This window comes from Cyrtonyx montezumae, unplaced genomic scaffold, assembly GCF_038088225.1.
Source record: "Cyrtonyx montezumae isolate F1298 unplaced genomic scaffold, pur_monq_1.0 scaffold_57, whole genome shotgun sequence".
Classification (NCBI taxonomy): Eukaryota; Metazoa; Chordata; class Aves; order Galliformes; family Odontophoridae; genus Cyrtonyx; species Cyrtonyx montezumae.
This window is the reverse complement of record NW_027072064.1, coordinates 514,435-534,889: the sequence shown is the minus strand read 5'-3', so window position 1 is coordinate 534,889 and position 20,455 is coordinate 514,435. Positions and strand designations below refer to the sequence as shown.

Here is a 20,455-nt window from a genome sequence, read left to right as displayed (position 1 = left end):
GCTGTAACCTGGAAGCAGGCTAACTATGGATCTCCTTTCCTCTACTTTCTGGTTTCAGGCTGAGCTGACATCTATTCAAAAGTCAGCCTGATGAAGTGATACTGTGTCCATAGGGTAGGTGATCAGCACTTGTTCCAGAATGGAGAGAAGCTTTGTCTCAAAAATTTAGGAGGAATGTGGCCAAAGTGTTGCTGGATGGCATGAACCTATGATTCCTCTCTGGTCTGAGATGTCTCTTGGGTCACATTTTTTCCTCTGAGGACTGAGTGATTCACTTGTACTCTTTGAGGGAAAGTCTGAACCTGGTCTATGAGTTCAGAACTGAATGCAGTTTAGGAAGAATTTGACCTGAAGAGCAGAAGATGAAGGGGACAGAAACAGTGAAGTAAAGTAAGAAGAGGACAATATAAGTACTGTCACCTTCATTCTAAATGAGTATTTTTGACTGTATCCTCTATGATTTTTTAGAAATTGAGTACAGTGTTTAGCTATGTGAAGTAGAGGGATGTGAGGGAATGTCTTAATTCTTCATGAAGGGAATTGTAACTAACTATGCTCCTGGGAGAAAATTCTTCTGAGACAGGAAGGAAAGCCCATCTGCTCTCCAGGGATGTGGTTCAGAGAATCTTTAGGAAGAAATTTTGAGCTGGTGTTGTCATGTGTTGCAGCGTGCATCTTCAGGATGGATTCCCATCTACTTTAAAATACAGAATCATACATTGAAGTGGCTGTTGGTGGTATAGCTTGAGCACACATTTGGAGTAGACAGTTTCAAGAAGTTCCTACACTGCTCAGTTAGTCCCTTTTGATGGAGGATGGAGCGGATATTAATGAGGTCATGGGATCTGGGGGAGATACTCAGGAGGGAGGATGGTGTTTCTCAGATGTTCTGTGGCTAAATTTCCTGTAGGTCAGACAGCAGTTTACATTCAGACAGACCTTAGGAAGATGGGCAGCAAAAAGGTGTGAGCCAGAGCTGCCATGTGCAGGGGCTTTCACCCAGGGAAACACAGCCGGGATTATCAGGGGACTGAAGCCTCTTCTGGGCTGGGTGTGTGGACCATGTGCAGGAGAAGGAAGCCCTAGAGCATCCATTATGCCCAGGAAGAAAAGCCCAAGATTCAAACATTGGATGCAGGCTTATTTTATTGTAAAGACAAAAAGGAACACAGCATGAAAGACATACTCTAGTCTTAGGCAGAAAGGAGGTGCCTGGGGCTTTAGGAGAGGTGATCCTTCAGGCAATCTCAAGGCAGTGGCCAGTGAGGACCCCAACCAGGACCCATAAAGACAAAGTAGGCATTACAGATTGGCATACAAGATGAAGAAAAAGAGGATGCTTTTGACTGTGTTTAGCAGGGCCCGCAGGTGTTCCAGAGTTTCCTGCTATAGCGAGGCAAGGGGCAGGGATTGCAGACAGAAGTGTAGGGTCTGCCAAAGGTGCAGAGACCTCCTGAACCCTGGGTGGCCCCGGCACCATAGAGGCCTCCCAGACCCAGGGAGCCCCCAAAAGCGGGTGCTCCAGAGGAGCCCACCACAGCTTGCTGTGGGAAGGAGCTGAGGATGGGTCCGGGGAAGGTGACGACGACGGGTGGTGGCTGGATGAAGGCCGTGGAGTCGGGGCACTGGCGTGCACACAGCTCGTTGCAGCTCTCAGCGATGGGCTGGGGCACGGCCACACTGGTTTTCGGTGGGCACAGGTCGTTGCAAGACATCTTGATGTGAGAGAGCTGAGCCTGCAATGGAAAGCCCAGAAGGGAGAATGTATGAATGAGAGAATTCCCCAACAGAACACAGCCCATGAACAGCGGCTACCCTGAACTCAGGAGGGTCAGATCTGTCATTGATGCAGAACCACAGGAGTCCCTTGCACACTACTCTCCTTCCAGGGATCCCCGCTGCAGCACCAGCCAGAGGACACCCAGGCACTCACCCTTTTCCCAAGCTGAGCCAGGCAGGAGTGGTGGATGCTGGTGCTCACCCAGGGCTTTCTTTTATTGGGCCCTGTGATCATGGGGAGGAGCTGGATGTCATGGGTCCATGTGGCTCACAGTAGCAGTACCCCAATCTCCTCCCAGCACGCCAAGGGTCTGTTTTGCTGATACCGTTTCCTCTGCAGCCCCCACCCAATCTGAGAGATCATGCAATTACTCTTCACAGACGCTGGCTAGCCCTATGCTAATGGGCAAATTACACCTGCTGCCCTTTCATCCCCTGCCTGTGTAAGAGGGCAAGGACCATGAGAAGAGGAGATTGTCAGTGCTGTGCATGCATCAGCACTTCATTTTTCTTTGGACTATTGCCAGGTATGCTGAGCCACAGCAAGGAGCAGGATGGAAGCAGAGTACACATTTATGGTTTCCACTTGCCTTCCCGTGCATGAGTGAATGAGTAATAAAGACACTACCGTTGTCATCTGCAGTACGGTGAGGTGATGAACCTCCAAATCAAAGATATTCATCTTGGTCACTGCTTGCTCAGCACCACACATCTGGCCTTTGAACCAGAAGGGTGAGGAAAGATGACAAAGGGCCCTGAGCTGATACAGCCAACACGTGGTGACTCAGCACTGGCAGGGGCAGACGACCCTGGCCTCAGTAGCACAGAGTGCTGCTTCTGCCCATTTGCCCAGTGGGAGATGAGCCATGGCCCTGACTGTATAAAAGCTGGGTCTGCACAGAGCTCTCCCAAACACTGCTCTGAGCACCTTCTCCCTAAGCAACAGGGTAAGTCTGAGAGCACTTCTCCTCCCCTTCAGCTGGGCCTGCTTCAGGCCTCTGTGCCTGCAGCACAGATATCTACTATCTGGCATTCCTTGCCTTCACGCAGAGCACCATCTCGTCACTCAAGATGTCCTGCTACGACCTGTGCCCACCGAAAACCAGCGTGGCCGTGCCCCAGCCCATCGCTGAGAGCTGCAACGAGCTGTGTGCACGCCAGTGCCCCGACTCCACAGCCTTCATCCAGCCACCACCCGTCGTCGTCACCTTCCCTGGACCCATCCTCAGCTCCTTCCCACAGCAAGCTGTGGTGGGCTCCTCTGGAGCACCCGCCTTTGGGGGCTCCCTGGGTCTGGGGGGTCTCTACGGTGCTGGGGCCACCCAGGGCTCGGGTGGTCTCTGCACCTTTGGCAGACCCTATGTTTCTCCTGTCTGCAATCCCTGCCCCTTGCCCCGCTACAGCAAGAAACTCTGGAACACCTGTGGACCCTGCTAAACACAGGCCATGCCCACATTCAATGCCAGCAGCATCCCCTCTTCCCTGAGTTCTTGAGCACTGTGCACTGAGGAGTTTGGAGCTCTTGCAGCTGTGTCTGCGTTCTGGGCAACTGGCAGTGATGGCATCTGTGCACAGTTTGCCCAGTCCTCGTGCCCATTCCTCTTCTTCTATAGACTTCAACTTGTACATAACCTGCCTTCTACTCTCTATCCGCTACTCCATCTGATTTGGGAACAATAAAGTTTTCCTGCATTCATTAATACCTTCTCCTTTTTTTTGTTGTTGTTGCAAGAAGATACTGAGCGGTTGTGCTGCATCTGGGGTAGGGCAAATCCTGCTGTTGAGAACTCCAGATTCTACTTGGAATGGCTGGGATGTGTGGAGCAGATATGGCAGGGAGGGCCTTTTGTGTGGCTGTGGGAGCTGTGGAAGAGACAGAGAGAAGTTGGATGCTGGCCATGTTCCTTTGCCTCTCCTCCTAGGCTCTGCTGTAGGAGCAGCTCTGCCAAGTTGCACTGCTCTGTAGTAGCGTGGCATGTGCCCTGGTGCTAAACTAAGGGGGAGGCTGGAGACTGGTGACTGTAGCATAGTTCACTTGCTTAATGCACAGCCATTTCCTTGCTAGAAAACTGCCTTACAGAAACCAACATGGGTAGGTGGCCAGCAATTGGAGTATGAACAAGCAATGTGCCCTGAGGCTGTGATCATGAGGAACCTGGATCGCATTAGCCAAACCTGGAAGCAGGCTGACTATGGATCACCTATCTTCCTCTTTCTGGTTTCAGGCTGAGCTGACATCTTTTCACGAGTCAACCTGATGTTGGCATGGGGTTTAAACTCAGCAGTGGTATCAAAGAAGTGGTACTGTGTCCATAGGCTAGGTGATCAGCACTTGTTCTAGAATGGGGAGAAGCTCTGGCTCAAAAATTTTGCATGAGCGAGGCCTAGGAGGGCAGGGTGGCTTGAACCTCTGATTCCTGCATGGTCAGGGATGTCTCTTGGGTCCTGTTTTTCCTCTGAGGACTGAGTGAGTCACTCATGCTCTGAGGGAATGTCTGAACCTGGGCTATGACTACAGTACTGAATGCAGACCTGAAAAGCAGAAAATCCAGGGGACAGAAGCACTGCAGTAAAGTAGGAGGACAGAATAAATATTGTCTGCTCTTTTTCTAGAAGTGTTTTCGACTGTATCCTCTCAGAATGTTTAGAAATTGAGTGCAATGTTTAGCTATGTGAATTAGAGGGATGTCAGGGAATGTCTTAATGCCTCATGGAGGGAATTTTAAGTAATGATGCTCCTGGGAAAAGGCTATCCTGTGAGAGGATGGACAAGCCAAGCTGCTCTCCAGGGAAATGGTTCAATGTTTAGGAAGGATTTCTGAGTCAGTGTTGTCATCTGTTGGAGCATGCATCTTCAGGATGGATTCCCTTCTACTTCAGGATTTAATGAAGTGGCTGCTGCTGGCACAGCTTGAGCACACAGCAGGAGTAGACAATTTCTAGAAGTTCCTACACTGCTCAGTTAGTCTCTATAAGTGGAGGATGGAGGGGATATTAATGAGTTTTTATTATCTAAGGGAGAAGTTCAGGAGAGAGAATGTTTGTTCTCAGATGTTCTGTGGCTGAATTTCCTGTAGGTCAGACAGCAGTTTGCATTCAGACAGATCTTAGGAAGATGGGCAGCAACACGGTGTGAGCCAGAGCTGCCATGTCCAGGGGCTTACACTCAGGGAAACAGCCTGGATTATCTGGGGGCTGAGAGGCTGTTCAGAGCCAGGTATGGGGACCATGTGCAGGAGAATGGAACCCTGGAGCATCCGTTATGCCCAGGAAGAAAAGTCCAAGATTCAAACATTGGATGCAGGCTTATTTTATTGTAAAGTCAAAAAGGGACACAGCATGAAAGATGTACTCTTGTCCTAGGCAGAAAGGAGGTGCCTGGGGCTTCAGGAGAGGTGTTTCTTCAGGCAATCTCAAGTCAGAAACCAGCGAGGACTGTGATCAGTGCCCGAAAGGACAAAGTAGACATTACAGATCAGCATAAAAGATGAAGAAGAAGAGGATATTTTTCTCAGTGTTTAGCAGGGCCCACAGGTGTTCCAGAGCTTCCTGCTGTAGCGGGGCAAGGGGCAGGGATTGCAGACAGAAGTGTAGGGTCTGCCAAAGGTGCAGAGACCTCCTGAACCCTGGGTGGCCCCGGCACCGTAGAGGCCCCCCAGCCCCAGGGAGCCCCCAAAGGCGGGTGCTCCAGAGGAGCCCACCACAGCTTGCTGTGGGAAGGAGCTGAGGATGGGTCCAGGGAAGGTGACGACGACGGGTGGTGGCTGGATGAAGGCTGTGGAGTCGGGGCACTGGCGTGCACACAGCTCGTTGCAGCTCTCAGCGATGGGCTGGGGCACGGCCACGCTGGTTTTCGGTGGGCACAGGTCGTAGCAGGACATCTTGATGGAAGAGAGCTGAGCCTGCAATGAAAAGCGCTGAAGGGAGAATGTATGAATGAGAATATTCCCCGGCAGAACAAAGCCTATGAACAGGGGCTGCCTGAACTCAGGAGAGCCAGAGCTTCTGTCATTGCTGCAGAACAACAGGTCACCCCAGCACCCTGCTCTCCAACTCGGGATTCCCACTGCATCACCTGCCAGAGGAGGCTCAGACACTCACCCTTTTCCCAAGCTGAACCAGGCAGGAGTGGTGAATGCCAGCACTCAGACAGGGCCATGCTTTTATCGGGGCCAGAGAGCCTGAGGAGCAGTTGGTCATCATGGGGCACGTGGCCATCAGCAGCCAAAGCACGATCTCCTCCCTTTGTGTCATGCAGCTGTTTTGCTGATGCTGTTCCCTCAGCAGCCCCCACCCATTCTTGCAGCCCCTGCATTTTCTGCACTCACGCACTGACCATCCCTCTGCTAATGGGCAAATCAGCCCTGATGCGCTCTCATCTTCTGCCTGTGATAGAGGGCAGGGTGCATGACAAATGCCGAGTGGCATTCCTCTGCATGCCACAGCACTTCCCCAAGGACTTGGTTTTGCTATGGTCATGTGCCAGCTGTGCTGAATCCCAGGAGGATAAAGAATAAGGCACTGGGCGAGTGGACAAGTTTGTCATAAGCTTCCTGCATGCCAGCATCTGAGTGACAAACATGTTGGAGTTGTTACCTGCAGAAGCGTGAGGTGACAAAATGCCAAATCAAAGATATTTATCTCAGTTACTGCCTGCTCAGCATCAAGCATTTGGCCCATGAAGCAGAAAAAGAAGGGAAGTGGCAAAGGGGCCTGTGCTTGTTTGTCCACGGGCTGCTGATTCAGGGAGGGCCGGAGCAGGCCAGCCTGGCCCCGGCATCATGGAGTGCTGCCCATTGGCCCAGTGGGTGTTGAGCCATGGCCCTGCCTGTATAAAAGCTGGGTCTGCACAGAGCTCTCCCAAACACTGCTCTGAGCACCTTCTCCCTAAGGAACAGGGTAAGTCTGAGAGCACTTCTCCTCCCCTTCAGCTGGGCCTCCTTCAGGCCTCTGTGCCTGCAGCACAGACATCTACTTCTATCTCGCATTCTTTGCCTTCATGCAGAGCACCATCCCATCACTCAAGATGTCCTGCTACGACCTGTGCCCACCGAAAACCAGCGTGGCCGTGCCCCAGCCCATCGCTGAGAGCTGCAACGAGCTGTGTGCACGCCAGTGCCCCGACTCCACAGCCTTCATCCAGCCACCACCCGTCGTCGTCACCTTCCCCGGACCCATCCTCAGCTCCTTCCCACAGCAAGCTGTGGTGGGCTCCTCCGGAGCACCCGCCTTTGGAGGCTCCCTGGGTCTGGGGGGCCTCTACGGTGCTGGGGCCACACAGGGCTCAGGAGGTCTCTGCACCTTTGGCAGACCCTACACTTCTCCTGTCTGCAGTCCCTGCCCCTTGCCCCGCTACAGCAGGAAGCTCTGGAACACCTGTGGACCCTGCTAAACACAGGCCCTGCCCACATACAGTCTCAGCAGCATCCCCCCTTTCCTGTATTCTTGTGCACTGTGCATTGAGGAGTTTGGAGCATTTGTAGTTGTGCCCAAGGCATGGGCAACCGGCACTGTTTGGCACCTCTGTACCTTTTGCCCAGTTCCCCTCTTCATTCCTCTTCTTCTATGGACTTCAACTTGTACATCACCTGCCTTCTTCTCTATGTGTTTCTCCAGCTGATCTGAGAACAATAAAGTTTTCTTGCATTCATTAATACCTTCTCCTTTTTTTTGTTCTTGTTGCAAGAAGGTACCAAGTGGTTGTGAGGCATCTGGGGTAGGGCAAATCCTGCTGATGAGAACTCTAGTTTCCACTTGGAATGGTTGGGATGTGTGGAGCAGATATGGCAGGGAGGGCCTTTTGTGTGGCTGTGGGAGCTCTGGAAGTGACAGAGGACTGAGGCGGGAGGATGCTGCCATTCTCCCATGCCCGTTTCCCTCAGCTCTGCTGTAGGAGCAGCTCTGCCAAGTTACACTGCTCTGTAGAAGCATGGCATGTGCACTGGTGCAAAGCACAAGGGTTCTTAGGGAGTGGTCACTAGAAAATATAGCCCTTGGTTAATGCACAGCCATTTCCTTGCTGGAAAACAGCCTTACAGAATCCAACATGAATAGATTGTCATCAGGTAGAGCATGACTCTGCTGCATGAGTATGGGCTTTAACTGATACCTCTCCATTGTATGAGCTTTAACTGATACCTCTCCATTGTTGAGACCATGAATAACTGTAACTGCAACTTGGAAGCAAGGTGAGCATAGAGAACCTGTTTCTCTAGTTCCTGTTTCTGACTGTACTGACACCCATTCACAAGTGAGCTTGCTGCTGGCACTGAAGTTTCACCTATCATCAAAGCCCGTATATGTTATCAGTGGCCAAGTGCTGTGATCACAGAGTGTTCTGACTCCCAGTAAAGGAGAGGGAAGTACAACTGTTGTTGGTGCACTGCATCTAAAACTATGCATCAGACAGCCACAGAGGTTACTGAGACTGGAGCTGCTGTTCCGTGGAGCAATTTTCTGATCTTTCTGTGGGCAGGGTTGTCTCTATGGTCAGCTTCTTCCACTGAGGATTGAGTGAGTCATTTATGGTCTTTTAGATTAATTCTGAGGTTAAGCTGTAAGTTAAATTGCTTAGAATTTGACATGATTTCCAGAAGGTTGCAGTGACTGAAGTGTCAAGGTAATCTAGATATAAGAATTGTCCACTAATTAAGAAATTGTTTTTTGATCTGAACTCTGCTAATTGTTGGAAAATCTTAGTAACAATCAGCTATGCTAATTGTTGATGTGTGAGTGAGTACTTTGATGGCTAATGTTTTGTGGGGGATGTTTAAGTTTGCTTTTCAGCAAAATCACTTCACTGAGAAGCTGCAGAAGCAGTGGAACAGGCTCTCCAAGGAAGTGGTTAAGACAATGCTTAAGATAAAGGTTTGAATTTTTGCTGTCAGGAGTAGAAGCCCAGACCCATACAGTGTGATTCTCTTATAATTCCGAATACCACGATTCAACGATTTGTTTGGAGGTGGCACCGCTTAAGCAAGTGATAAGAAGTCATCTATACTTTCAGAGGTCTCCTCCAAACACAGACAATTCCTTCAGAAAGGCAGTGAGGGGGTTTTAGAAACAGTTATTGGGGGGCTTCTTAGAATAGGACCTGATGTCTGCAGATGACATGGGGAAGCATTTCCTGTTGGCTGCAAGCACTCTGGGTCCTGAAAAGGCTGTTCCAGGTGATGCTGTGTGAGCCAGAGCTGGGAAGACCAGGGACTTTGGCCCAAGATCGCAAAGCATGGCTCAGAATGGGGGTGAAAGTCTGTTTTGGCATAGTGACAAAGCTGTGCACAAAAAAGGAGGCCATGAAGCTCCCATGGAGCCTGAAAAGAAAAGCCCAAGAGTCAAACACTGGATGCAAGCTCATTTTATTGAAAAGTCAGGAAAGAACACAACAGCAGAGATGTTTACCGGGCAAAAGGAGGAAAGAAAAGCCTGGGGCTTCAGGAGAAGTGTTTCCTCAAACTTATCCAAAACAGCAACCAACACAGGGCACAGAAAGAGCCCAGCAGGACAATGTTGTCATAACACATTCATGAACAGGATAAAGAAGGAAAAGAAGATAAAGTCCAGAATGGAGATTAACAGGGACCACAGTTATCCCAGAACTTCCTGCTGTAGCGGAGCAAGGGGCTGGGACTGCATACTGGAGAAGTGTAGGGTCTGCCAAAGGTGCAGAGACCTCCTGAGCCCTGGGTGGCCCCAGCACCATAGAGGCCCCCCAGACCCAGGGAGCCCCCAAAAGCGGGTGCTCCAGAGGAGCCCACCACAGCTTGCTGTGGGAAGGAGCTGAGGATGGGTCCGGGGAAGGTGACGACGACGGGTGGTGGCTGGATGAAGGCCGTGGAGTCGGGGCACTGGCGTGCACACAGCTCGTTGCAGCTCTCAGCGATGGGCTGGGGCACGGCCACGCTGGTTTTCGGTGGGCACAGGTCGTAGCAGGACATCTTGAGTGATGGGATGGTGCTCTGCATGAAGGCAAAGAATGCGAGATAGAAGTAGATGTCTGTGCTGCAGGCACAGAGGCCTGAAGCAGGCCCAGCTGAAGGGGAGGAAAAGTGCTCTCAGACTTACCCTGTTCCTTAGGGAGAAGGTGCTCAGAGCAGTGTTTGGGAGAGCTCTGTGCAGACCCAGCTTTTATACAGGCAGGGCCATGGCTCATCAGCCACTGGGCCAATGAGAAGCACTCCACGATGCAGAGGCGAGGATGGTATGCCCCTACTCTCCCTGAGTCAGAACCTACTGGCCAGTCCATTATAGGACCATTTACCTCCTTCCCTTCTACTTCTGCTTCATGGGCCAAATGCATGGTGCTGAGCAGGCAGTGACTGAGATAAATATCTTTGATTTGGCATTTTGTCACCTCACGCTTCTGCAGATAACAACTCCAACACTTTGTCACAAAGATGCTGGCTTGCAGAAAGCCTATTTCAAACTATCCACCTGCCCAGTGCCTCAATTTTGCTCCTCCCAGGGGCTCAGCTGGCACAAGGCCATAGGAAAACCATGACCTTGGGGAAGTGCTGTGGCATGCAGAGGAATGCCACTCAGCATTTGTCATGCACCCTGCCCTCAAACACAGGCAGGGGATGAAAGGGCATCAGGGCTAATTTGCCCATTAGCAGAGGGATGGACAACATCAGAGAAGGGTACTTGCAGGGCCTGCGAGATCGAGATCGGGTGGGGGCTGCTGAGGGAACACCATCAGCAAAACAGATGCATGGCACACAAGGAAAAGACTTGCATTTGGCTGCTGTCAGCCACGTGCCCCCATGACTTCCAGCTCCTCCCCATGCTCACTGGTCCCCATAAAAGCATGCCCTTAGTGAACACAAGCATCCTCCACTCCTGCCTGGCTCAGCTTGGGTAAAGGGTGAGTGTCTGGGCCTCCTCTGGCAGGTGCTGCAGTGGGGATCCCTAGTTGGAGAGCAGGGTGCTGGGGTGTCCTGTTGTTCTGCAGCAATGACAGAAGCTCTGGCCCTCCTGAGTTCAGGCAGCTCCTGTTCATAGGCTTTGTTCTGCCGGGGAATATTCTCATTCATACATTCTCCCTTCTGGAAACATTGCAGGCTCAGCTCTCTCACATCAAGATGTCTTGCAACGACCTGTGCCCACCGAAAACCAGCGTGGCCGTGCCCCAGCCCATCGCTGAGAGCTGCAACGAGCTGTGTGCACGCCAGTGCCCCGACTCCACGGCCTTCATCCAGCCACCACCCGTCGTCGTCACCTTCCCTGGACCCATCCTCAGCTCCTTCCCACAGCAAGCTGTGGTGGGCTCCTCTGGAGCACCCGCCTTTGGGGGCTCCCTGGGTCTGGGGGGCCTCTACGGTGCCGGGGCCACCCAGGGTTCAGGAGGTCTCTGCACCTTTGGCAGACCCTACGCTTCTGTCTGCAATCCCTGCCCCTTGCCCCGCTACAGCAAGAAACTCTGGAACACCTGTGGGCCCTGCTAAACACTGAGAAAAATATCCTCTTCTTCTTCATCTTTTATGCTGATCTGTAATGTCTACTTTGTCTTACGTGCACTGATCGCAGTCCTCGCTGGTTTCTGACTTGAGATTGCCTGAAGAAACACCTCTCCTGAAGCCCCAGGCACCTCCTTTCTGCCTAGGACAAGAGTACATCTTTCATGCTGTGTCCCTTTTTGTCTTTACAATAAAATAAGCCTGCATCCAATGTTTGAATCTTGGGCTTTTCTTCCTGGGCATAATGGATGCTCTAGGGCTTCCTTCTCCTGCACATGGTCCACACACCCAGCCCAGAAGAGGCTTCAGTCCCCTGATAATCTCGGCTGTGTTTCCCTGGGTGAAAGCCCCTGCACATGGCAGCTCTGGCTCACACCTTTTTGCTGCCCATCTTCCTAAGGTCTGTCTGAATGCAAACTGCTGTCTGACCTACAGGAAATTCATCCACAGAACATCTGGGAAACACCATCCTTCCTCCTGAGTATCTCCCCCAGGTCCCATGACCTCATTAATATCCGCTCCATCCTCCATCCGAAGTGACTGACTGAGCAGTGTAGGAACTTCATTAAACTGTCTACTCCAAATGTGTGCTCAATCTGTGCCACCAACAGCCACTTCAACGTATGATTCTGTATTTTAAAGTAAAAGGGAATCCATCCTGAAGATGCACGCTGCAAGACATGACAACACCAGCTCAAAATTTCTTCCTAAAGATTCTCTGAACCACATCCCTGGAGAGCAGATGGGCTTTCCTTCCTGTCCCAGAAGAACTTTCTCCCAGGAGCATAGTTAGTTACAATTCCCTTCATGAAGAATTAAGACATTCCCTCACATCCCTCTACTTCACATAGCTAAACACTGTACTCAATTTCCAAAAATTCAGGCACTATACAGTCATAAATACTTAAAGAAAAATAGCAGACATTCTGTCCTCTTCCTATTTTAATTCATTGTTTCTGTCCCCTGCATATTCTGCTCTTCAGGTCAAGTTCTTCCTAAAATACATTCAGTTCTGAAGTCATAGATCAGATTCAGACTTTCCCTCAAATAGCATGAATAACTTAGTCCACAGAGGAAAAATCATGACCCAAGAGACATCCCTGACCACACAGGAATCAGAGTTTCATGCCACCTGGCCACTCCTTGGCCTCACTCCTAAATTTTTGAGCCAGAGCTTCTCCCCATTCTAGAACACGTGTTGATCACCTACCCTATGGACACAGTACCACTTCTTTGATACCACTGCTGAGTTTAAACACCATGCCAAATTCTGGTTGACTTGTGAAAAGATGTCAGCTCAGCCGGAAACCAGAAAGTGGAGGACAGGTGGTCCATGCTCAGCCTGCTTCCAGGTTACTGCTGATGCTATCCACAGTTGCCATGATCACAGCCTCAGGGTACATTGCTTGGTCAGACTTCACTTGGTGGACACCTGCCTGTGTTGGTCTCCGTAAGGCAGTTTTCTAGCAAGGAAATGGCTGTGCATTAAGCAAGTGAAGTATTTTCCAGTCACCACTCTCCAGCCTTACCTGTGCTTATCACCAGAGCATATGCCACACTTCAGCAGATTAGTGTGACTTGGCAGAGATGGTCCTACAGCAGACCTGAGGGAAATAGGCAAGGGAGAATGGCCAGCATCCTCCTGCTCTCTGTCACTTCCACAGCTTCCACAGCTACAGCAAATGGCCCACTCTGCCATATCTGCTCCCCACTTCCCAACCATTCCAAGTGCAACCTGGAGTTCTCATCAGCAGGATTTGCCCTACCCCATCTGTCCCACGACCGCTCAGTACATTCTTACAACAGCAACAAAAACAAGGAGAAGGTATTAATGAATGCAGGAAAACTTTATTGCTCCCAGATCAGCTGGGGAAGTGGATAGAGAGAAGAAGGTGGGTAAGGCACAAGTTGAAGTCTAATGAAGAAGAGGGCAGGAGGACTGGGCAAATGGTGCATAGATGCCAGCACTGCCAGCTGCTCTGAACTTGGGCATAGTGGGAAGTGCTCCAAACACCTCAGTGCCATGTGCTCAAGAGCTCAGGAAAGAGCAGATGCCATTAGTGCTGGCTATGAGCAAAGCCTGCATTTAGCAGGATCCGCAGTTATCCCAGATCTTCCTGCTGTAGCGGGTGAAAGGGTAGGGACTGCAGACAGGAGAAGCGTAGGGTCTGCCAAAGGTGCAGAGACCTCCTGAGCCCTGGGTGGCCCCAGCACCATAGAGGCCCCCCAGACCCAGGGAGCCTCCAAAGGCGGGTGCTCCGGAGGAGCCCACCACAGCTTGCTGTGGGAAGGAGCTGAGGATGGGTCCAGGGAAGGTGACGACGACGGGTGGTGGCTGGATGAAGGCCGTGGAGTCGGGGCACTGGCGTGCACACAGCTCGTTGCAGCTCTCAGCAATGGGCTGGGGCACGGCCACGCTGGTTTTCGGTGGGCACAGGTCGTTGCAAGACATCTTCAGTGATGGGATGGTGCTCTGCATGAAGGCAAGGAATGCGAGATAGAAGTAGATATCTGTGCTGCAGGCACAGAGGCCTGAAACAGGCCCAGCTGAAGGGGAGGAAAAGTGCTCTCAGACTTACCCTGTTCCTTAGGGAGAAGGTGCTCAGAGCAGTGTTTGGGAGAGCTCTGTGCAGACCCAGCTTTTATACAGGCAGGGTCATGGCTCAACACCCACTGGGCCAATGGGCAGAGGCAGCACTCTGTAATGCCGAGGAGAAGCTGGTCTGCCCCTGCCCTCCCTGAGTCAGCAGCCGGTGGACAAACAAGCACAAGGCCCTTTGAAAACTTCCCTTCTATTTCTGCTTTATGGGCCAAATGCTCGATGCTGAGCAGGCAGTGACTGAGATAAATGTCATTGATTTGGCATTTTGACATCTCACGCTTCTGAAGATAACATCTCCAACTTGTTTGTCACTCAGACGCTGCCATGTTGGAAGCCTGTGACAAACCTTCCTCTTGCCCATTGCCTCAATGTTTTTCCTCCTGGGATTCAGTACAGCTGGCAGAAGGCCATAGCAAAACTAAAGCCATTGGGGAAGTGCTGTGGCATGCAGAGCAATGCCAATCAGCATTTGTCATGCTGCCTACCCTCTAACACATGCAGGGAATGAAAGGGCATCAGGGCTAATTTGCCCATTAGCAGAGGGATGGTCAGTGTGTGAGTGCCGAAAATGCAGGGGCTGCAAGAATGGGTGGGGGCTGCTGAGGGAACAGCATCAACAAAACTGACACGTGGCACACAGGGAGGAGACTTGTGTTTGGCTGCTGTCAGCCACGTGCCCCCATGACATCCAGCTCCACCCCATGCTCACTGGCCTCCATAAAAGCATGCCCTTAGTGAACACCAGCATCCACCACTCCTGCCTGGCTCAGCTTGGGAAAAGGGTGAGTGCCTGGGCCTCCTCTGGCAGGGCCTGCCGTAGGGATCCCTGGAAGGAGAGTAGTGTGCAAGGGACTCCTGTGGTTCTGCAGCAATGACAGATCTGACCCTCCTGAGTTCAGGGTAGCCGCTGTTCATGGGCTGTGTTCTGTTGGGGAATTATCTCGTTCATACGTTCTCCCTTCTGGGCTTTCCATTGCAGGCTCAGCTCTCTCACATCAAGATGTCTTGCAACGACCTGTGCCCACCGAAAACCAGCGTGGCCGTGCCCCAGCCCATCGCTGAGAGCTGCAACGAGCTGTGTGCACGCCAGTGCCCCGACTCCACAGCCTTCATCCAGCCACCACCCGTCGTCGTCACCTTCCCTGGACCCATCCTCAGCTCCTTCCCACAGCAAGCTGTGGTGGGCTCCTCTGGAGCACCCGCCTTTGGGGGCTCCCTGGGTCTGGGGGGCCTCTATGGTGCCGGGGCCACACAGGGTTCAGGAGGTCTCTGCACCTTTGGCAGACCCTACACTTCTGTCTGCAATCCCTGCCCCTTGCCCCGCTACAGCAGGAAGCTCTGGAACACCTGTGGGCCCTGCTAAACACTGAGAAAAATATCTTCTTCTTCTTCATCTTTTATGCTGATCTGTAATGTCTACTTTGTCTTACGTGCTCTGATCGCAGTCCTCGCTGGTTTCTGACTTGAGATGGCCTGAAGAAACACCTCTCCTGAAGCCCCAGGCACCTCCTTTCTGCCTAGGACAAGAGTACATCTTTCATGCTGTGTCCCTTTTTGACTTTACAATAAAATAAGCCTGCATCCAAGGTTTGAATCTTGGTCTTTTCTTCCTGAGCATAACGGATGCTCCAGGGTTCCCTTCTCCTGCACATGGTCCCCACACCTGGCACTGAACAGCCTCTTAGCCTCCAGATAATCCAGGCTGTTTCCCTGGGTGTAAGCCCCTGGACATGGCAGCTCTGGCTCACACCGTGTTGCTGCCCATCTTCCTAAGATCTGTCTGAATGCAAACTGCTGTCTGACCAACAGGAAATTCAGCCACAGAACATCTGAGAACAAACATTCTACATCATGAAGATCTCCCCTAGATACTAGGAACTCATTAGTAACTCCTCCATACTCCATCTCATGAGACAGCTCAAATGAACTTCTGTGAGGGATATTCTAGGAATTGTCTACTCCTGCTGTGTGCTCAAGCTGTACCACCAACAGCCACTTCATTGTATGATTCTGTATTTTAAAGTAGAAGGGAATCCATCCTGAAAATGCATGCTGCAACAGATGACAACACAAGCTCAAAATTTCTTCCTGAACATTGACTGAACCACTTCCCTGGAGAGCAGCTTGGCCAGTCCATCCTCTCACAGAAGAGCTTTTTCCCAGGAGCATAGTTAGTTAAAATTCCCTTCATGAAGCATTAAGACATTCCCTCACATTTCTCTACATGGCAGAGATAAACACTGTACTCAATTTCTTACAATTCATTGATGATACAGTCAAAAAAATCTGCCAGAATAAATGAGACAATATTTATTGTCTCCTCATACTTAACTTCACTTTTTCTGTCCCCTGCAACTTCTGCTCTTCAGGTCACATTCTTCCTATACTGCATTCAGTACTGTAGTCATAGCCCAGGTTCAGACATTCCCTCAGAGCACGAGTGACTCACTCAGTCCTCAGAGGAAAAACAGGACCCAAGAGACATCCCTGACCATGCAGGAATCCGAGGCTTACGGCACACCTTGCCCCACCTTGGCCTTCCTCCTGCTATGTTTTATAGCCAGAGCTTCTCCCCATTCTATAAGAAGTGCTAATCACCTACCCTATGGACACAGCCCCACTTCTTTGATACTACTGATGAGTTTAATCCCCATGCCAACATCAGACTGACTTATGAATAGATGTCAGCTCAGCCTGAGACTAGATAGAGGAGGTCTGGTGATCCATGCTCAGCCTGCTGCCAGGTTATGGCTGATGCTATTCACAGTTACCATGATCACAGCCTCAGGGCACATTGCTTGGTCATATTCCACTTGGTGGCAGTCTGCCTGTGTTGGTTTAAATAAGATTGTTTTATTTTTTCCAGCAAGGAACGGTCTTGGCATTAAGCAAGTACAGTATTTTCTAGTGACCACACTCCATCCTCCCCTGTGCTTATCACCAGAGAATATGCCATGCTTCAACAGAGCCGTGCAACTTTGTAGAGCTGAGGGGGATGAGGAAGGGAATGTGGAAAGCATCCTCCTGCTCTCTGTCACTTCCACAGCTCCCACAACTACAGCAAATGGTCCACTCTGCCATATCTGCTCCCCAAATCCCAACCATTCCAAGTGGAAACTAGAGTTCTCATCAGCAGGATTTGCCCTACCCCAGCTGCCCCACGACTGCTCAATATCTTCTTACAACAGCAACAAAAACAAGGAGAAGGTATTAATGAATGCAGGAAAACTTTATTGTTCCCAGATCAGCTGGAGAAGCGGATAGAGAGTAGAAGGCAGGTGATGTACAAGTTGAAGCCCATAGAAGAAGAGAAATGGGCACGAGGACTGGGCAAACTGTGCACAGATGCCATCACTGCCAGTTGCCCAGAACGCAGACACAGCTGCAAGAGCTCCAAACTCCTCAGTGCCCAGTGCTCAAGAACTCAGGGAAGAGGGGATGCTGCTGGCATTGAATGTGGGCAGGGCCTGTGTTTAGCAGGGTCCACAGGTGTTCCAGAGTTTCTTGCTGTAGCGGGGCAAGGGACAGGGATTGCAGACAGGAGAAGTGTAGGGTCTGCCAAAGGTGCAGAGACCTCCTGAACCCTCTGTGGCCCCAGCACCATAGAGGCCCCCCAGACCCAGGGAGCCTCCAAAGGCGGGTGCTCCAGAGGAGCCCACCACAGCTTGCTGCGGGAAGGAGCTGAGGATGGGTCCAGGGAAGGTGACGACGACGGGTGGTGGCTGGATGAAGGCCGTGGAGTCGGGGCACTGGCGTGCACACAGCTCGTTGCAGCTCTCAGCGATGGGCTGGGGCACGGCCACGCTGGTTTTCGGTGGGCACAGGTCGTAGCAAGACATCTTGAGTGATGGGATGGTGCTCTGCATGAAGGCAAGGAATGCAAGATAGAAGTAGAAGTCTGTGCTGCAGGCACAGAGGCCTGAAGGAGGCCCAGCTGAAGGGGAGGAGAAGTAGTCTCTGACTTACCCTGTTGCTTAGGGAGAAGGTGTTCAGAGCAGTGTTTGGGAGAGCTCTGTGCAGACCCAGCTTTTATACAGCCTGGGCCACAGCTCATCACTCAGTGGGCCAATGAGAAGTGGCAGCACTCCATGATGCCCTGGCCAGGATGGTATGCCCATATCCTCCTTGAGTTAGCAGCACGTGACCAAACCAGCACAGGCCCCTTTGCAACCTTCCCTTCTATTTCTGCTTCATGGGCCAAATGCATGCTGCTGAGCAGGCAGTGTCTTAGAGGAGTGCCTCTGATTTGGTGTTTCATCACCTCATCCTTCTGCAGATGACAACTCCAACACTTTGTCACAAAGATGTGGACTTGCAGGAAGCCTATGACAAACTATCCACGAGCAATGTGCCTGAATCCTGCTCCTCCCTGGGGCTCAGCACGGCTGGCAAAAGGCCATAGAAAAACCAAGCCCTTGGGGAAATGCTGTGGCATGCAGAGGAATGACACTCGGCCTTTGTCATGCTCCCTGCCCACTTACAAAGGCAGGGAATGAGGGATCATCAGGGCTAATATGCCCATTAGCAGAGGGCTGGACAGCGTCTAAGAAGGGTAATTGCAGGGCCTGCGAGATCGAGATCGGGTGGGGGCTGCCGAGGAAACAGCATCAGCAAAACAGATGCATGGCACACAGGGAAGAGACTTGCGTTTGGCTGCTGTCAGCCACGTGCCCCCATGACATCCAGCTCCTCCCCATGCTCACCGGCCCCGATAAAAGCATGCCCGTGGTTAACACCAGCATCCACCACTCCTGCTTGGCTCAGCTTGGGAAAAGGGTGAGTGCCTGGGCCTCCTCTGGCAGGGCCTGCCGTAGGGATCCCTAGTTGGAGAGCAGGGTGCTGGGGTGTCCTGTTGTTCTGCAGCAATGACAGAAGCTCTGGCCCTCCTGAGTTCAGGCAGCCCCTGTTCATAGGCTTTGTTCTGCCGGGGAATATTCTCATTCATACATTCTCCCTTCTGGGCTTTCCATTGCAGGCTCAGCTTTCTCACATCAAGATGTCTTGCAACGACCTGTGCCCGCCGAAAACCAGCGTGGCCGTGCCCCAGCCCATCGCTGAGAGCTGCAACGAGCTGTGTGCACGCCAGTGCCCCGACTCCACGGCCTTCATCCAGCCACCACCCGTCGTCGTCACCTTCCCTGGACCCATCCTCAGCTCCTTCCCGCAGCAAGCTGTGGTGGGCTCCTCTGGAGCACCCGCCTTTGGAGGCTCCCTGGGTCTGGGGGGCCTCTATGGTGCTGGGGCCACAGAGGGTTCAGGAGGTCTCTGCACCTTTGGCAGACCTTACACTTCTGTCTGCAATCCCTGCCCCTTGCCCCGCTACAGCAGGAAGCTCTGGAACACCTGCGGGCCCTGCTAAACACTGAGAAAAATATCCTCTTCATCTTTTATGCTGATCTGTAATGTCTACTTTGTCCTTACGGGCACTGATTGCAGTCCTCGCTGGCCTCTGACTTGAGATGGCCTGAAGAAACACCTCTCCTGAAGCCCCAGGCACCTCCTTCCTGCCTAGGACAAGAGTACATCTTTCATGCTGTGTCCCTTTTTGACTTTACAATAAAATAAGCCTGCATCCAATGTTTGAATCTTGGACTTTTCTTCCTGAGCATAATGGATGCTCTAGGTTTCCAATCTCCTGTACATGGTCCGCACACCTGGCACTGAACAGCCTCTTAGCCCCCAGGTAATCCAGGCTGTTTCCCTGAGTGTAAGCCCCTGGACATGGCAGCTCTGGCTCACACCGTGTTGCTGCCCATCTTCCTAAGATCTGTCTGAATGCAAACTGCTGTCTGACCAACAGGAAATTCAGCCACAGGACATCTGAGAACAAGCATTCTCTCTCCTGAAGATCTCCCCTAGATACTAGGAACTCATTAGTGTCCACTCCATTCCCCATTTGTAGAGACACATTGGGTTGTGAGGATATTCTAGAAATCATCTACTCCAACTGTGTGCTCAAGCTGTACCACCAACAGCCACTTCACTGAATGATTCTGTATCCTGTAGTAGATGGGAATCCATCCGGAAGATGCATGCTTTATCACATGACAACACTAGCTCAATTTCTTCCTGAGCATTGACTGAACCATTTTCTACGAGAGCAGCTGGGCCTTCTCTCACGGAAGAGCTTTTTCCCAGGAGCATAGTTAGTAAAAATTCCCTTCATGAAGCAGTAAGGCATTCCCTCACATCCCTCTTCTTCACATAGCTAAACAGTGTACTCAATTTCCAAAAATTCAGGGAGGATAAGGTCAAAAATACCTATAAAATGAAGCAGACATTCTGTTGTCTTCTTACTTAAATTCAGTGCTTCTGTCCCCAAGATCTTCTGCTCTTCAGGTCACATATTCTTCTTATACTGCATTCAGTACTGCAGTCATAGACCATGTTCAGACATTCCCTCAAAGTGCATGAGTGACTCACTCAGTCCTCAGAGAAAAAACAGGACCCAAGAGACATCCCTGACCACACCGGAATCAGAGGTTCATTCCACCTGGCCACTCCTTGGCCTCACTCCTAAATTTTTGAGCCAGAGCTTCTCCCATTCTAGAACAAGTGCTGATCACCTACCCTGTGGACACAGTACCACTTCTATGATACCTCTGATAAGTTTAATCCC

The 20,455-nt window shown here is 51.3% G+C and overlaps 10 protein-coding genes across 10 annotated transcripts in view; 5 read left to right on the top strand and 5 right to left on the bottom strand.

Moving 5' to 3' along the window:
* The window catches only part of LOC136056703 (scale keratin-like), a 211,789-nt gene extending 200,567 nt beyond the window's left edge, over positions 1-11,222 (top strand). Inside the window, exon 2 of the mRNA XM_065749011.1 lies at positions 10,839-11,222. Within this exon, the coding sequence (XP_065605083.1) occupies positions 10,860-11,222 (363 nt within the window). The 5' untranslated portion in view covers positions 10,839-10,859. The remainder of the gene's footprint in view (positions 1-10,838) is intronic.
* Positions 1,129-1,980, bottom strand: LOC136056731 (scale keratin-like). The gene is made up of 2 exons (XM_065749056.1): positions 1,934-1,980; positions 1,129-1,736 (listed from the first exon to the last, which is right to left on the bottom strand). The coding sequence occupies exon 2, from the start codon at positions 1,713-1,715 to the stop codon at positions 1,353-1,355; it is 363 nt and encodes a 120-aa protein (XP_065605128.1). The 5' UTR covers positions 1,716-1,736; positions 1,934-1,980; the 3' UTR covers positions 1,129-1,352.
* Positions 2,709-3,479, top strand: LOC136056627 (scale keratin-like). Its single transcript, XM_065748913.1, has 2 exons — positions 2,709-2,726; positions 2,830-3,479. Exon 2 carries the CDS (start codon positions 2,851-2,853, stop codon positions 3,214-3,216), a length of 366 nt encoding a protein of 121 aa, XP_065604985.1. The 5' UTR covers positions 2,709-2,726; positions 2,830-2,850; the 3' UTR covers positions 3,217-3,479.
* Positions 5,246-5,902, bottom strand: LOC136056702 (scale keratin-like). Its single transcript, XM_065749010.1, has 2 exons — positions 5,881-5,902; positions 5,246-5,681 (listed from the first exon to the last, which is right to left on the bottom strand). Exon 2 carries the CDS (start codon positions 5,658-5,660, stop codon positions 5,298-5,300), a length of 363 nt encoding a protein of 120 aa, XP_065605082.1. The 5' UTR covers positions 5,661-5,681; positions 5,881-5,902; the 3' UTR covers positions 5,246-5,297.
* On the top strand, positions 6,593-7,423 carry LOC136056623 (scale keratin-like). The gene is made up of 2 exons (XM_065748912.1): positions 6,593-6,678; positions 6,785-7,423. The coding sequence occupies exon 2, from the start codon at positions 6,806-6,808 to the stop codon at positions 7,169-7,171; it is 366 nt and encodes a 121-aa protein (XP_065604984.1). The 5' UTR covers positions 6,593-6,678; positions 6,785-6,805; the 3' UTR covers positions 7,172-7,423.
* Positions 9,122-9,929, bottom strand: LOC136056622 (scale keratin-like). Its single transcript, XM_065748911.1, has 2 exons — positions 9,844-9,929; positions 9,122-9,737 (listed from the first exon to the last, which is right to left on the bottom strand). Exon 2 carries the CDS (start codon positions 9,714-9,716, stop codon positions 9,351-9,353), a length of 366 nt encoding a protein of 121 aa, XP_065604983.1. The 5' UTR covers positions 9,717-9,737; positions 9,844-9,929; the 3' UTR covers positions 9,122-9,350.
* Positions 11,223-13,269: 2,047 nt separating the features above from the next.
* Positions 13,270-13,833, bottom strand: LOC136056664 (scale keratin-like). The gene is made up of 2 exons (XM_065748956.1): positions 13,814-13,833; positions 13,270-13,707 (listed from the first exon to the last, which is right to left on the bottom strand). Exon 2 carries the CDS (start codon positions 13,684-13,686, stop codon positions 13,321-13,323), a length of 366 nt encoding a protein of 121 aa, XP_065605028.1. The 5' UTR covers positions 13,687-13,707; positions 13,814-13,833; the 3' UTR covers positions 13,270-13,320.
* A 728-nt stretch (positions 13,834-14,561) lies between these two features.
* LOC136056706 (scale keratin-like) lies at positions 14,562-15,251 on the top strand. The gene is made up of 2 exons (XM_065749015.1): positions 14,562-14,618; positions 14,816-15,251. Exons 1-2 carry the CDS (start codon positions 14,562-14,564, stop codon positions 15,197-15,199), a joined length of 441 nt encoding a protein of 146 aa, XP_065605087.1. The 3' UTR covers positions 15,200-15,251.
* Positions 15,252-17,046: 1,795 nt separating this feature from the next.
* On the bottom strand, positions 17,047-17,820 carry LOC136056617 (scale keratin-like). Its single transcript, XM_065748907.1, has 2 exons — positions 17,803-17,820; positions 17,047-17,696 (listed from the first exon to the last, which is right to left on the bottom strand). The coding sequence occupies exon 2, from the start codon at positions 17,673-17,675 to the stop codon at positions 17,310-17,312; it is 366 nt and encodes a 121-aa protein (XP_065604979.1). The 5' UTR covers positions 17,676-17,696; positions 17,803-17,820; the 3' UTR covers positions 17,047-17,309.
* Positions 17,821-18,652: 832 nt separating this feature from the next.
* LOC136056635 (scale keratin-like) lies at positions 18,653-19,215 on the top strand. Its single transcript, XM_065748922.1, has one exon. The coding sequence runs from the start codon at positions 18,833-18,835 to the stop codon at positions 19,193-19,195; it is 363 nt and encodes a 120-aa protein (XP_065604994.1). The 5' UTR covers positions 18,653-18,832; the 3' UTR covers positions 19,196-19,215.
* Positions 19,216-20,455: the final 1,240 nt, after the last annotated feature.

Excerpts from the sequence above, each read along its gene's own strand:
- LOC136056623 (XM_065748912.1), top strand. The coding sequence starts at position 6,806 with ATGTCCTGCTACGACCTGTGCCCACCGAAAACCAGCGTGGCCGTGCCC.
- LOC136056664 (XM_065748956.1), bottom strand. The coding sequence starts at position 13,686 with ATGTCTTGCAACGACCTGTGCCCACCGAAAACCAGCGTGGCCGTGCCC.
- LOC136056622 (XM_065748911.1), bottom strand. The coding sequence starts at position 9,716 with ATGTCCTGCTACGACCTGTGCCCACCGAAAACCAGCGTGGCCGTGCCC.
- LOC136056627 (XM_065748913.1), top strand. The coding sequence starts at position 2,851 with ATGTCCTGCTACGACCTGTGCCCACCGAAAACCAGCGTGGCCGTGCCC.
- LOC136056706 (XM_065749015.1), top strand. The coding sequence starts at position 14,562 with ATGCCCTTAGTGAACACCAGCATCCACCACTCCTGCCTGGCTCAGCTT. Across the intron at positions 14,619-14,815 it reads TGGCTCAGCTTGGGAAAAGG|GCTCAGCTCTCTCACATCAA; the intron begins GTGAGTGCCTGG and ends TTTCCATTGCAG.
- LOC136056702 (XM_065749010.1), bottom strand. The coding sequence starts at position 5,660 with ATGTCCTGCTACGACCTGTGCCCACCGAAAACCAGCGTGGCCGTGCCC.
- LOC136056731 (XM_065749056.1), bottom strand. The coding sequence starts at position 1,715 with ATGTCTTGCAACGACCTGTGCCCACCGAAAACCAGTGTGGCCGTGCCC.
- LOC136056617 (XM_065748907.1), bottom strand. The coding sequence starts at position 17,675 with ATGTCTTGCTACGACCTGTGCCCACCGAAAACCAGCGTGGCCGTGCCC.
- LOC136056635 (XM_065748922.1), top strand. The coding sequence starts at position 18,833 with ATGTCTTGCAACGACCTGTGCCCGCCGAAAACCAGCGTGGCCGTGCCC.